This window comes from Silene latifolia, chromosome 2 (genome assembly GCF_048544455.1).
Source record: "Silene latifolia isolate original U9 population chromosome 2, ASM4854445v1, whole genome shotgun sequence".
In the NCBI taxonomy this organism is placed as follows: Eukaryota; Viridiplantae; Streptophyta; class Magnoliopsida; order Caryophyllales; family Caryophyllaceae; genus Silene; species Silene latifolia.
Window position 1 is genome coordinate 115,618,073 of NC_133527.1, and position 15,284 is coordinate 115,633,356.

Sequence of the window (15,284 nt, forward strand, 5' to 3'; positions counted from 1 at the left end):
GACCTCGTCATCGTTCGAACCGAGCACTAGGCCATGGGGGTTTTATTTTGGACTGTAGTTGAGACTCAAAAGATGTTTGAGGATATAGGACGGGTGGCGTCTTGAACGAGAAGCCTCTAGAGTCAAAAGGTGGGAATTTGGCAAAAGGAGAAATGGGCGACGTCTTAAGGAAGAAGCCCCTAGTAAAACGGTATAAGATTAAAATTTGCAGCTAGGTTGGCTGCTTTTGAGGATTTATGCTGGTGGTTGAGATTGAAAGGGGTATGCGGTTATGTCCTTGTTGGGGGACTGCGTACGTATTCGCGTGTTTGCGAAATCAAACCAGATCGTAGTTCTGAGTGTGTGTGCAATGGGTTGCAAATTGAAGGTGTGAAAATTGAATGTGTGTGGTTGTCTAGTTGCGGCCTTGTAATAGGACTGCCTACGTATTCGCGTGTGTGCGATATCAAACCAGATCGTAGTTCTGCATGTGTTGATAATTGATTTTGAGGTGTATGGTTGCGTCCTTGAAGGACTGCCTACGTATTCACGTGGTATGAAATCAAACCAGATCGTAGTTCTTAATGTGTGTTGATAATTGAAATTGAGGTGTTTGGTTGTGTCCTTGAAGGACTGCCTACGTACTCACGGGAAGTGAAATCTAACCAGATCGTAGTTCTGAATGTGTGTTGATAATTGAAATTGAGGTGTATGGTTGTGTCCTTGAAGGACTGCCTACGTATTCACGTGATGTGAAATCAAACAAGATCGTAGTTCTGAATGTGTGTTGATAATTGAAATTGAGGTGTATGGTTGTGTCCTTGAAGGACTACGTACATACTCACGTGAAGTGAAATCAAACCAGGTCGTAGTTCTGAATGTGTGTTGATAAGTGAAATTGAGGTGTATGGTTGTGTCCTTAAAGGACTGCCTACGTATTCACGTGATGTGAAATCAAACCAGATCGTAGTTCTGAATGTTTGTGCCTAAGCAAGTTGTTAGGACCTTAAATTGTGAGGGTCACGACGGTAAGTTCCGTTTAGTGATTCAAAAAATTGATTTGAGAGAATCCCTCCTTAATCATGAATCGAAGAGGTGTAATTTGTGAAAACGTTCCTTATCATGTGAGCACACTAAAAAGTGGACTCTAAGGGTAGATTGGGTATGTCCCGTTCTCGGTAGCAAAGTATTCGAGGACTCCGTATCTAGGTCAGGGTGAAAATGGCTTCGACATTATGGAATGTGGAGCTTGGTAATAATAGGTTTGTTTGATAGATAAAAATCTTGTTTTGTTTTGATTTTAGCTTGGGTCTTGGACTTGACGTTGGGTGAGCAGCCTTTGGCTTTGGCTTTTGCTTTGAGTGAATTGACTTTGGTTTTTGCTTTGAATTTGACTTTGGCTTTGGCCTTGAGTGAATTGCTTTCGGCTTTGGTTTTTGCTTTGGCCTTGAGCTTTGGCTTTGGGTGAATGGATATTGGCTTGGGCCTTTGATTTTGGCCTTTCGCTTTGACTATTGGTGAATGGCTATTGGCTTGGGCCTTTGATTTTGGCCTTTCGCTTTGACTTTGGGTGAATGGCTATTGGCTTGGGCCTTTGATTTCGGCCTTTCGCTTGGACTTTGGGTGAATGGCTATTGGGCCTTTGATTTTGGCCTTTCGCTTTGGCTTTGGGTGAATGGCTATTGGCTTGGGCCTTTGGTTTTGGCCTTTCGTTTTGGCTTTGGGTGAATGGAGATTGGCCGAATGGCTTTTGGCTTGGGCCTTTGATTTTGGCCTTTCGCTTTGTCTCTTGGTGAGTGGCTATTGGCTTGGGCCTTTGATTTTGGCCTTTCGCTTTGGTTTTGCTTTAGCTTTGGTTTTTGATTTATTGGTTCTTTGCCGTCTTTCATTCGAGGCTGGTAAAGGTGTAGACGGGGATGTACCCGTTGGTGAGAGGTTGATACTTAGTGATGGGATGTTTTTGTGGGGAATGGGCTTGTCTTCCAGCATTAATCATGAACAAGGAGATATTCTGGTTTGTTATCTGGGTGCGTCGTAGAATCCCTTTTATAAGAGCTCGTTCTAAATTGGGTGCTAATGAAAGGTTTCTATTGCCAGACATGGAATAGGTAAAGAGAATGGACACGGAGTTTTGAGTCCTCTGCTTACTCGGTATAGAACGTCACTTGAGTGTACTCACATTGAATTGGAACATATTGTTTGTTTTAAATCAATTCTCAAATCAATTCTCGTTTGTCAATGGGAAATGGTAAAGGGGAGAATATATGATAGTTGGAAATCGTGCTTTTATTTAGATAAATAAGAGGTTAGCACAGACTCGATGAATACATGTGACTCATGGGGACAACCCCCAGTTTTCATTTAGGAAAGGACATACACTATGATAGATATGAGAAAGCCTAAGACTCGGACTCGGACTTAGACTCAATCGTAGATACAGACTCCTAATCATCACTTTCCTCCTCGAAGGTCTCCTTTGCAGCATCCAGCGGCTTGAATGTCTGGTCTTGAGCATTGACCCACTTGAGCACTTCACTCTCATTGTTAGGGACGCCAGAAGGATGAGATCCTAGAAGGTTGTCCTGTTTTTGAGGAGTAAGACTCCCGTGGGGACCATTCTTTTCCATTAAATGATTTAGGGTTGATAAAGACAACTTGCCACAATCGAGCATGTTTTGGATGATATGTTTGAGCTTCCAGCACATCTCTACATCGTGCCCATTACCCCTATGGAATGGGCAATATTGGGAACTGTCCCAAAAGCGGCCTCTCTTCTTGGGTGTAGGATCTAGAGTGGGGCCAACCGGTTGGATTAGTCCTTCAGAGATAAGCACTCCAAAAGCGATGGCATAAGGCATGCCCAAGTCTGAAAATGGTCTTTGCGGGTGTGTGGCTCTTTCTGGCGAAGGCTCCACAAATTTTACTTCGGTAATGCGGAAGGCTTGCTTTTCGGGAGGGTTCGCAGATGTCGAACCTCCTTTAATGGTTTCATCGATTCGAGAAATTTCTGCTGATAGGTCCTCGACGCTTTTGATGTTACAACCCTTCAAATAGGATGCATAATTTGGCTGAAGGCAGTCAAAGATATGTTCAACTAATGCCCCATCTCCTTACTGATAGGATGGTGTTGAGTCTACCTTTCTCCTTTTTACCAAATGATCGGTAGAATACTCATCTTCTTGATCACCTAAATCGATGAACTTCCTATGAGGTCGCCCAGTTTCTTTGTCTGAAGTAGTTAGGAGTAAGGTATAAAACCTACCACACTCAATTCCATCTTGTATGGCGTGCTTGAGTTCGTTGCACGCTTCAGTGTTATGTCCCTTGCCTCTGTGATATCGACAATAAGCGTAACTATTCCAAAATTGGGTTATGTTTTCTGGTTCTGGATCCGGAGTGGGACCAATAGTTTGTAACTTCCCTTCAGTCATAAGCCTTCGAAGAGCTGCGGCATAAGTTGTGCCGAGATTAGAGAATATCCTTTGAGGACGTTCAACTTTGTTGTTTGACTTGAGACATCCATGAGGATTGTCTTGACTGCGAGGCGCAGCTAGGACTTTGCGAGCTTCGATCATATCTTGAATAACTTGTTTCAAAGCAAAACAAGTCTTTGTGTCATGACCTCGGCCTTGGTGGTACATGCAGTATGCATTACCATCCCAGAATCGGGTTTTCTCATCTTCTGGTGGGTCCGGAGTTGGACCGACGAGTTGTAGTAGCCCTTTTGAAACAAGCATCTCCAGAGCGGTGTCGTATGACATTTCCAGATCTGTGAATACCCTTTGATGTTTTCCCATGATTCCCTCATTTGGGTTTTTGGGGGTATTTTTGTGAGTTTTGTTTTTGGTAACCCTGGGCGGAAACAGGATTTGGTCATTGTTAATGGAAAGTTTTGGGGATGTTGCTTGGTATTTTGAAGGGTGTTTTGGTGAGGCAATTTCATGTTCTTTGTTGGTGGGTTCGTGGGTGTGGGAGGCATCAGACGGTTCCTCATTTCTAGTATTTGATTGTTTGGGAATTGGGTGTTGGTTCTCTCCTTGGTGGTCAGGTTCATTTTCGGCATTACAAATCCTTCTCCCCAAACTAGCTACCTGAGTGTTCAAACCATCGATAGCAACTTGCAGCTTTGTGAATATGTTGTTGATGGAGACGGAGTGCATCATTATGGCGCTTTGTATGCCATCCTCATCAATAGCATGAATCTTCTCACCGTCAGAAGAGATGAGGTGAGAGCAGTCTAGGAAAGATTCCTGGCTGTGTTCAATAGTGTTTTCAGGATGGTTGTTTTTGTTGTTTGCTGAAGGAGGTTGTGGTAATTCACCCTTTTCAATCATATCCGTGATGACGCCTTTTAGGGGGAGACACATTTCAGTGTCATGTCCGCGACATTGGTGATAATTACAAAACAGTTTTCCGTCCCATCTATGTCCTCGCTTGTTCGGTGGAGGGTCTGGAGTTGGACCAATAGGTTTGAGCTTTCGTTTGGAGATTAGCCTTTCCAAGGCTGTGGCATAAGGCATACCCAAATCAGGGAAGGACCTATGAGGTCGTCTGGTTTTGGTTGGTGGAGGACCTAAGGAATTGGCTTCAGTGGTTTCGGCAGCCTTCCAACTAGGGTTGATTTTGTCGTTGGCAAGTAGTCGGCTTTCAAGGACCTTAACCTTTTGATCAATATCAGAAGAGGGGAAATTCCCATTTATCATTTTGTCCTCAACATGGGAGAGACGAGTGCTCAAGCTTTCCACGGTAGCTATGAGTCGAAGGACCACACTATTGGTTTTAGCAGAAGTCCTGGCGGATGCAGATTGATCAGCAACTTGAGTTCCTGATTGGCGATTGATGGCACCCAAGGGATCCCTATTTGACATAACGATAGGCGTTATAACTTGTCTTTGAAAGGGATTGCATAAAAAAAGGCAAGTACGACACATATGTATGAAAGGCAGTTATGTCGTAAAGACGCGACGGTGTGAATAGGTTATGAGTTCATTAAAGATCGTGAATGACCTCTTGTGTTTGAACTCTTGGTGCATGACTTTGAACTTAGACTCGAGTGTCAACTTTGGTATAGTGATGCCTAGACAGATGACTTATGACGAGATTTAGAGGTTTATTGCTGGCGTGACGCCGTTGGACAAGACATGTACACAAACTTGACCTTTAACTCGTAATGTAGGGGAAATGCGGGTTTAAAACCCGATAGGTTTTGACTCTGCTAAACGCCATTGGAGATGTCTCGACAATTAGGAAATACAACCAAGACCAGAAGATAGGTACTAACTTCTGCAGAGACTCGATGTTATCTAGACGACTGGACTTGAAAAGGACTGGACTCCAATCGACTCGAGACTGAATCGGAAAGGTGGACTGAAATTTTCGAAAATAGAAATTTTCAAAAAGATTCATTTGTCATTTTATGGACGGCTTCCAAAGAGTATGGATCTCAAAAGGTCGACCAGTTGAATGGGTTGTCTTAGGTTTGTATTCAAAAGGCGGTTTAAGTTGAAATTGCGGCGGCTCTGGAAACAAAGTGTTGTTTCTGAAGACAGTTTTTGAAATTACGAATCACGGATTTGAAAATCGAGAATTGAAGAATTTGGAATCATCATCACAATGGCCATGAAAGCGGTTAATTTGTTTTCAAAGGATTTAAAATTGGTTTGAAAATTTGAAAACGGTTAAATTTGTTTTCAAAGATTGAGTTTTGAATTGAAATTTGAAAACGGTTAAATTCGTTTTCAAACATTTGATTTTGAATTGAAATTTGAAAACGGTTAAATTTGTTTTCAAATGATTTGAAATTGGATTTGAAATTTGAAAACGGTTAAATTTGTTTTCAAAGATTTGAAATTGGATTGAAATTTAAAAACGGTTAAATTGTTTTCAAATGATTTGAAATTGGATTGAAATTTGAAAACGGTTAAACTTGTTTTCAAAGATTGGAAATTGGATTGAAATTTGAAAAAGGTTAAATTTGTTTTCAAAGATTGGAAATTGGATTGAAATTTGAAAACGGTTAAATTTGTTTTCAAAGATATGAAATTGGAAATATGAGGATTGAATTCGTCATTACGACGGGTAAGAAAACTGTTTTAACCTTTGAAAGACTGTATGCAAATCGAAAATTGTGAGAATTCAAATCGTTATTACGACGGCCTAAAAAAGCCAAATTTGATTTCGAAAACGAGATTTGAACTTTGGAAAGTTGCACGGGTTGAAATCGTCATTACAATGGTTTGAAAAACGTTTTTGTTTGAAAATTGATTTCGAATTATAAAAATTCAAGGGTAGAATTCGTCATTACGACGGCGTAAAAAGGGCGCTTTGTGAATGTAACAGTCGGCGAGGGACCGAGGTTTGAAACGGCCATTATGACGACGTAAAAGGGTATTTTGAAATGGTTTGTGAAAACCAAGGTTTGAAATCATTATTACAACGGTATGAAAAGGTGCATTTGAAATTGGTTATAAAAACCGGGTTTTGAAATGGCCATCATAACGGCGCAAAATGTGTTTTTGAAACGGTTGTAGAAAACCGGTTTTGAAAGTCGTCGTTACGACGGCCTAAAAAGGTGTGCAACGGTCGGCGAAAGACCGAGGTTTGAAACGATTGTGAAAAATCGGGTTTGAAAATCGTCATTACGATGGCATAAAAAGTGTTAGAAATCTATATCTCATTATACTCAACATATTCATATATGTTAAAATTTAATTTAGTCATAAAATTAAATACAAATCTTATGCATGCAAACTAAAATAGATAAGTGAAGAAATCGTTTTCCTTACTATAAATTTCGGATTAAAAGGGCACCAACAAGATCTCCTTCTTGTTAGTTCTTGAGCATTCCAAATAATGGATGAACAAAGATTCAAGTATAGAATCTCTCCCAAAACTGAATACCCAAGAAAACCTCTCAATAACAAATATTATTATGATCTAGTAATAATAAAAGTCTAACTTAAAAATTGACACAAAATATTAATTTGTCTCTCTACTATTTCGGTGGAGAGGAGGAATTATTTGGAGTTTATTTCTCTAGAATTTTCACAAATTGTAGAGAGTATGCATTTTTCTTACACTAGAAAAATTATATGTAAAAATGATGAATGAATAAATTGAAAAGAAAAACTCTTTTCTTTTCCCCTATGGTGGCCGAAATTATTGGCCTTGGATAGCATGCCCAATGCCTTTTATTTTTGCTCTTCTCAAAAGCTTGTAGGGTTGCATGGCTAGAGATTAGGCTTTAATAATTATGTTTTCCCTTATTAAAATAATCAACATAATTTTTCCACTAATACTCCCTCCAATTTTCGGTACATACAAAATAAAATGGAAGGTCCATTTTATTTTGTCATTTGTCAATTGTGACATATGTGACATGTTACTTGACATGTGAATTTGTAATGTATTTTTAACATATTAAAAATAAACATACTCATAAAATATGTCATTTACAAAATCGACTAGTAATTCGTAATTACTTGTACAAAAACGGTTTATCAAATTATAAATTACAACGTCTTGTATTTATAATAAATTATTCATTCAATTTCAATTCCAAATTGTTTCGTAAACAATAATTTTATCTAAGTAATAAAACAATTCAATTACTTAGACCGTATCTAATATAATCGAATTACAATAAGACACGTTAATTTTACTCACAAAATCATCCGTCAATTTTTAAGCAATTTAATTAACTCGTATCGGTATACGATTAATTAAATAATCAATTAAGAGTATTTCCCTATAGGTATGACCTAAGGGGATCAACTAATCACCACCGTCGCACGACAGTAATGTCAAACTCTAGTCAGCCAATCATTACCGATATGTGTGGACCAGTTGACTGTAAAATATTACATCCCACATGTATTCTTAAAATGAGACTTAAACATGTGATCATCATGATCGACAGTTGTGATCGCATTATTGTCGGAGGACATATATTCCAACAATCTCCCACTTGTCCTCGACAAGTGTGCGTCATCAATTCTCTTGTCCTATTACTATCTCTCACTCAATGCAAGGTGTCTTTCAGGTCATACTTGCAAGTGATCATATCGAGAGTGGTTTCCTCGATCTGGAGAATAACTGATTGACCGGATTTATCTACCATAGATACCTTCCGAGCGTGGCCACGCATTTCCAATTCTACTCCTCGAGTGGCCCTGAGATATTGTTTTAACCCTGACAAGGGGGTGGCCAATTCCTATCGCACTTATTCCCTTCGACTAGCCACAACCATCATAACCCAAAATATGCCCATTTGACCCCATTTACGAAGGTCGTAGTAACACAAATCAAAGTTAATCTGAAACTGTGCCACCTCGGTAATGTCTTTAGTCAAAAGAATCGACTCATTAGAATACTATAGTAGCTCTCGCCACGACCAGGCTATATAAATTTGCCAGAACTCTATAAGCGGTCATAAGGCCTGTGATCCGGTTGATGTCGTCACTCATCCAATCAAACACATTTATAATACTCAACAAACAACTAGTTAGCGGTAAGTCGAGGTCGATCCATGGGACGGTGTGCTTTGGGTTCTAAGTCTATCTATCTCAATTTGTGCTAGTGTCACAATTGATGGGGTTTGTAGTTGTGTCTAGACTAATGCAAGCAATAAAGTAGAACGAGCAATAAAAGGAAAGATGTAAACAAATGATTAAAAGTGCTAGGATGTCATGGGGTCATGGGGAATTCATGGTGTTGATCATACAAACATGTTTACAAGGTTGCAAGCAATTAATGTTGTGGAGGAACCGAGTTGGGTTAAATCTTACGGTTCTTAGGAAGAGTTGGGTCCCGGAGCCGAATCGATTAGATTGTACAACACCTACAAGTCGACTTACTTTCCTCCTAATCAACTTCTATGCATGGTCTAACAAGATACGAGTTGGTTTATATCTTACGAGTCAAGTTGAGTAGATAAGAGATGGTAAAAATGCAAGGATTCATAGGCTTAGCATTTCATCAAACATAACATGTGCATAAAGTTGACATCACAACAAGCAAGCAATTTGATTATGAAAACATATTAGATTAAGCATGAATCAATCCCATGTTGGTTTCCCCTAATTACCCATTAATCCTAGCTAAAGAAACTACTCACTCATTATCATGGGAAACATGTCATTAATGGTGTCAATCATCACAACAAGTATAAACATGATAATAGAATGAAGAAATGAACAATAAAGATTAAAGAGTAAAGGAATTATACCAACTTAAGATGATCCAAATGATAAAGCAAAGAATAATAGAAGAACTTGATGATTGATGGAAGGTTGTCAATCTCCCAATAATAACCCAATAATCTTCAATTACCCAATAATAAACTTGAATAATAAACTTGAACAATAATTAAAGAGAGATTAATGTGTAATTTGTGGAAAGATTAAAGAGTAATCTATTCTAATCTACTCCTAATCTAATCTAAAGAAGGATTTTTCTAGCTAAAAAGATGTGTCAAAGGATTATTACAAATGGGGTATTTATAGTGGAAATTAGGTGGATGCATTAGGGTTAACTAAGGGCTAAACTAGTAATTACACTTTTGATATTTGAGCAGGGAGACTCCGGTATTTTTCGAAGGAAGGGCGTCTTTCTTTGAGGCTTGAAGAAGACGAAAATGCGCTGGGCTGGAATCCGGGCGGATTAAGGTGAATCCGGGCGGATTCTGAAAATACAATCCGGGCGGATTTGGGAGAAGACGGGCGGATTCGGGAGATGCAATCCGGGCGGATTTTGGAGAAGACGCTCGGATTGTGGTTCTCGTAGCAAGGGGAAGTTTCCTGTCCAAGAATACGCCCGTCCCGAGCGAAATATGGGCGTCCTGGGCTTCAACCCGAGCGGGTTGAATTTGACCCGAGCGGGTTGAGCTGTATCTTGAGCTCGGATTGTAAAACGGACGTTATTTCCTCATCCGGACTCCTATTGGAGTGATTCAAAAGCCTAGATCACTTGATTTTTCGACGCCGTTCCATCTAGCATACTTTCAGAGCCAAAGGAGCAACTCTTGGTTTGCGTTCCGAGCAATTTTCTTCATGAATGGCTTCCTTGCTTTTCCTCCTTGCTTTAAACCTTATGACCCTTCTATATACTCATTATTCTTACATCATTGGTCATCATTCTTGCCTCCTCTTCATACTAGTCCATCTAATATCATCAATAAGCTTCCAAATATGCACGAAAGACGGGAATTTCCGCCTTATTATCTTCTTTTCTACAAAACGTATGAAATGCGATAGAAAAGCAAATAGGAAGGTTTTGACGGATAAAATGGCCATAGAATGTTATAATAGTATGCAAAATAGGCTCAATTAGGGGACTAAATGTGCGCAAATAATGGTCACATCAAATATCCCCAAACCGAACCTTTACTCGTCCCGAGTAAAGAGGTGACAAAAACTAGACCTTTATTTAAACTAACCTAATAATATAGCCGATATGAGACAATTAGCGGGTCTCACTCCACCCCTTCCACTCATAACAAGACAACCATGAGGTAGGATGTCTTCTTGCAAGGCAAGGTGGGTCTTGCCAAAATGGCGACACATCCAAGCATTAAAGCACACAAAATCAAATAATGGATGCATCTACAAAAGAATAGCCACTTTCCTCATCTAAGTGGCGGAAATTATCTACAAGGGAGGCAATTCAAGGGTACACACTCCTTCATAGATGCAATTTCTTCAAACTATTAAGCCTAGAAGGATACCAATAAATCACCTCCAAATTGTGTCAAGCTAGGGTACCTTTGTCCTCAATCGTTAAATGCTTTTGTCAAGAATAGACTCCCTATGGTGTTAGAAACACTGGAGGATCGCGGAATTCCCCCTCTTGCCTAGACAAGAAGAAGGGTCGTCCCCTCTCTACCATGCACAAAAATGGATACGATGGATAAAGGGATCGATAGATATTTGAGTTTCACTTTGGGAGTTTGCTTTTGTTTTTGTTTTTCCCCCCAATTTCTTGTGGCATATAACATTTGAGAACACTTTTTTTTTTGCCATTTCTTTTTGATTTTTGGCATTTCAACACTTGACAACTTTCAACTTTTCTTTGCATTTCTTTTTGAACATTTTCAAAGTCACCCCATATGTAGGGAGGGTGCCTTATTTTTGAAGCTTTAGGAGTCTATTTTTGCTCCTCTTTTCTTTTGATGCAATTTGCAAACTTTCTTTCACTTTTCATTTCATTGAACTCAAATTGATTTCTTTTTGTGCCCATTCCCTTTGATGACAAAATTGTGGTAGAACATGGATGATGGATGCATGGTTTCAAGGGTCACCTTGGAATAAACGGTAGCTAAGGAGTTATCACACCACAAGGTACTCTTGACTAGGCCTTAATCCATGGGTCAAAGGATACTAGCATGACACATCCTAGGGTGTTTTACAAGTATTCTAACAAGCAAAGTCTTAAGAAGAAAAAGCATCTACTAGGGCCTATATACATTTGTCAAGCTTCCCAAGTAGACGGTTTCACAAAATTTTTCTAACATGCAACTACATGCCATGATGCAACTAGCATATAAACATCCTAATGCAAATGATTCTACCAACTAGTATGACATATAAACTAAATGCAAGTCCTAGGTTCACATTGTTGTACCGCATCAATCAAAACAAAGCCACATAGTCATTAACATAAAGAGGAAAAAGGAGATTGGAAAGATCATACCATGCGGTCTTCAATATCCTCATGTCTCGGATGTGGCGTAGTCAATCAATGTGAACAAAGATGAACAAACACAATATATACAAGACTATACTACAAAGGAAATGAACTTGTTTTTGGTTTTTCAAAATTTTCAATTTTTATGGTTTTTGATTTTATGAAATTAAAAGACATATTTTTGTGATTTTTCGAAATTTTTCAATTTTTATGCATTTTTGGAATATAAATTCCCATCCCCCACTTTATTTTGGACATTGTCCTCAATGTACATGTAGGAGTAGGAATGAAAAAGAAATACATGTTTTTGGATTTTTGATTTTTTTTTTTTTGAAATAAAGTACAAATGCAATGATATGGTATGAATGAATGCATGCTCTAACTAAATGCAATTCTATATGACATATATAACAAATGAATGCAATCTAAACTATACTATATGATGCATAATTTCTAGTAAATTATGGTCACCTATGATCAAACATCCCCAAACCGATTTAAACACTATTTCTAGTGTCGAAATGAATAGGTTTGGCCATTAGTGACAATGCATGAATTCTAGTCTACATGCAATTATCTATATGAATTATATTACAATGCAACTATACTATGAACTAACTAATGTAAATGCAATATGAAATATAATACAAATGCAAGCTAAATGTATATGTAAATAACTAAATGCAAGTGTAAATGTAATGCTAAGTGAAAGGAAAGGATATCTTACAAATGGCGGTTTGAGGGAGGACTCCACCAAACTCATTCCTTGTTGCCATGGTTATTGATGTTGTCCATGTTGCTTAATGCTCTCAACAACCGGTCAAAGGCTTTTGAATGGCCTTCATATAAGCACAAATAGGAGATTGGCGATGTCAAAACATAGTTTAGCCATCTTGGCTTGGAATAGAACTTTCCGAACACTCTCCCATTTATTTTGCCCTTGGCACTTGGCTTCTTCCAATGCTTCAAACCAACAAGCCCATGATTCTTGTCAATACAAGGTATGAAATATTGCCCATATTCGTCTGGAGGCTTCCACTCTTTACCATCTCTTTCAAATTCTATGATGATAGAGCATTGATTCATCAATCCTTCAATAGTAGAAGGAGAGTTCTCATTTCTTTGATGAGGGGATAGTTGAAGGATAAGATGTGGAGGAGTCAACTTCTCACCATTGAGGTCATTCATGCTTTCATTATCTTCACTTTCTTCTTGACCCTCCTTAGAACTTGAACCATTTCCAAAGAAGAGAGCTTCAATTTCTTCCAAACTATGATCAAAGATGCCAACATCATAGTTTTCCTCTTGACCTCTCAATTCCCCAAAGATTGCAAGTTCAAATTCATCAACCTCTTCTTTCAAAGTTTTACCTTCACTCCCATAAGTGTCAAGGGAGCACACTTCCTCTACATGGGTCATAGAGGGAAATTGTGGTGGGAGGTCCTTCTCATCATCATCATCATAGGTATCCCAAATTGGAGAAGCAAGGCTAGTGTGCGAGCTAGATTCATTAGACAATTTAGACAAAGTGCTTGTCTCATAATTGGCCTTCAACTCACATTCATCATTGCTCTCCACCCCAACTTCATCATGCTTCAATTCATCATCCACTCTTGGTCCATAATCAATCAAGCACTCCCCTTCCTCAAAAGTAACATCTTCATATTCACATTTATCATGAATGTTTGTAAAGTTGGGTACAAGTTGGAATATGGGGTGTTCAATACTTATGAATTTAGGAGGTGGTGGGGGATTCACAAGAGTAGCTTCATAATGCCATCCAAATTCTTCTTCACCCTCATTATCTTCCCCTTCTTCTTCATTTAGCATTTGGGTGGCTTCCATTTGGGCAATTTGATTTGCCAACTTCTCACCATTAGTAACAATGTTTTTGAGAACATTGTCCCTAGCTTGGCTCTCTTCCATCATTTGCATGAAGAGATTTTGTTGGTCCCTTAACATTTGGAGAACCACACTTTGCATGTCAAGATTATGCTCATTCTCTTGTTGTGGGTACATGGGAATTTGGTGGTATGGGTGTTCATTGTAGGATGACATTTGACATTGATTGTAAAGTGGGTTTTGGGAGGTTGGTTGTTGTGGATGTTGGATGTGGGGGCTTTGGTAAGAAAAGTTGGGGTAGTGGTTAGGACTTTCATTGTATGAGTTGTAAGGTAGGGTAGTTTTAACTTGCTCCACAAACTCCCCATACCCATGGTAGTCACACTCAAAAGATTCACCACATACTCCATGTGCCAAGCCTTCGGTCATCATCATAACTAGGACAAAGATATAACTACAAACAAGGAAACTACAAGAAAACGGTAAAAACGATCCTTGAGGAACAAGTTCCTCAAAGTGAAAGCACAATTAAAATAGACAAACAAGTAAGAACTTAATCACATAGCACCATCCCCGGCAACGGCGCCATTTTGATCCGGTTGATGTCGTCACTCATCCAATCAAACACATTTATAATACTCAACAAACAACTAGTTAGCGGTAAGTCGAGGTCGATCCATGGGACGGTGTGCTTTGGGTTCTAAGTCTATCTATCTCAATTTGTGCTAGTGTCACAATTGATGGGGTTTGTAGTTGTGTCTAGACTAATGCAAGCAATAAAGTAGAACGAGCAATAAAAGGAAAGATGTAAACAAATGATTAAAAGTGCTAGGATGTCATGGGGTCATGGGGAATTCATGGTGTTGATCATACAAACATGTTTACAAGGTTGCAAGCAATTAATGTTGTGGAGGAACCGAGTTGGGTTAAATCTTACGGTTCTTAGGAAGAGTTGGGTCCCGGAGCCGAATCGATTAGATTGTACAACACCTACAAGTCGACTTACTTTCCTCCTAATCAACTTCTATGCATGGTCTAACAAGACACGAGTTGGTTTATATCTTACGAGTCAAGTTGAGTAGATAAGAGATGGTAAAAATGCAAGGATTCATAGGCTTAGCATTTCATCAAACATAACATGTGCATAAAGTTGACATCACAACAAGCAAGCAATTTGATTATGAAAACATATTAGATTAAGCATGAATAAATCCCATGTTGGTTTCCCCTAATTACCCATTAATCCTAGCTAAAGAAACTACTCACTCATTATCATGGGAAACATGTCATTAATGGTGTCAATCATCACAACAAGTATAAACATGATAATAGAATGAAGAAATGAACAATAAAGATTAAAGAGTAAAGGAATTATACCAACTTAAGATGATCCAAATGATAAAGCAAAGAATAATAGAAGAACTTGATGATTGATGGAAGGTTGTCAATCTCCCAATAATAACCCAATAATCTTCAATTACCCAATAATAAACTTGAATAATAAACTTGAACAATAATTAAAGAGAGATTAATGTGTAATTTGTGGAAAGATTAAAGAGTAATCTATTCTAATCTACTCCTAATCTAATCTAAAGAAGGATTTTTCTAGCTAAAAAGATGTGTCAAAGGATTATTACAAATGGGGTATTTATAGTGGAAATTAGGTGGATGCATTAGGGTTAACTAAGGGCTAAACTAGTAATTACACTTTTGATATTTGAGCAGGGAGACTCCGGTATTTTTCGAAGGAAGGGCGTCTTTCTTTGAGGCTTGAAGAAGAC

The 15,284-nt window shown here is 38.6% G+C and overlaps 1 protein-coding gene across 1 annotated transcript in view; it reads left to right on the forward strand.

The window, feature by feature from the left end:
- The first annotated feature begins 3,861 nt into the window (after nt 1–3,861).
- LOC141641206 (uncharacterized) overlaps nt 3,862–15,284 on the forward strand; it is a 34,980-nt gene continuing 23,557 nt past the window's right edge. Inside the window, exons 1-2 of the mRNA XM_074449877.1 lie at nt 3,862–3,887; nt 4,028–4,205. Of these exons, the coding sequence (XP_074305978.1) occupies nt 3,862–3,887; nt 4,028–4,205 (204 nt within the window). The remainder of the gene's footprint in view (nt 3,888–4,027; nt 4,206–15,284) is intronic.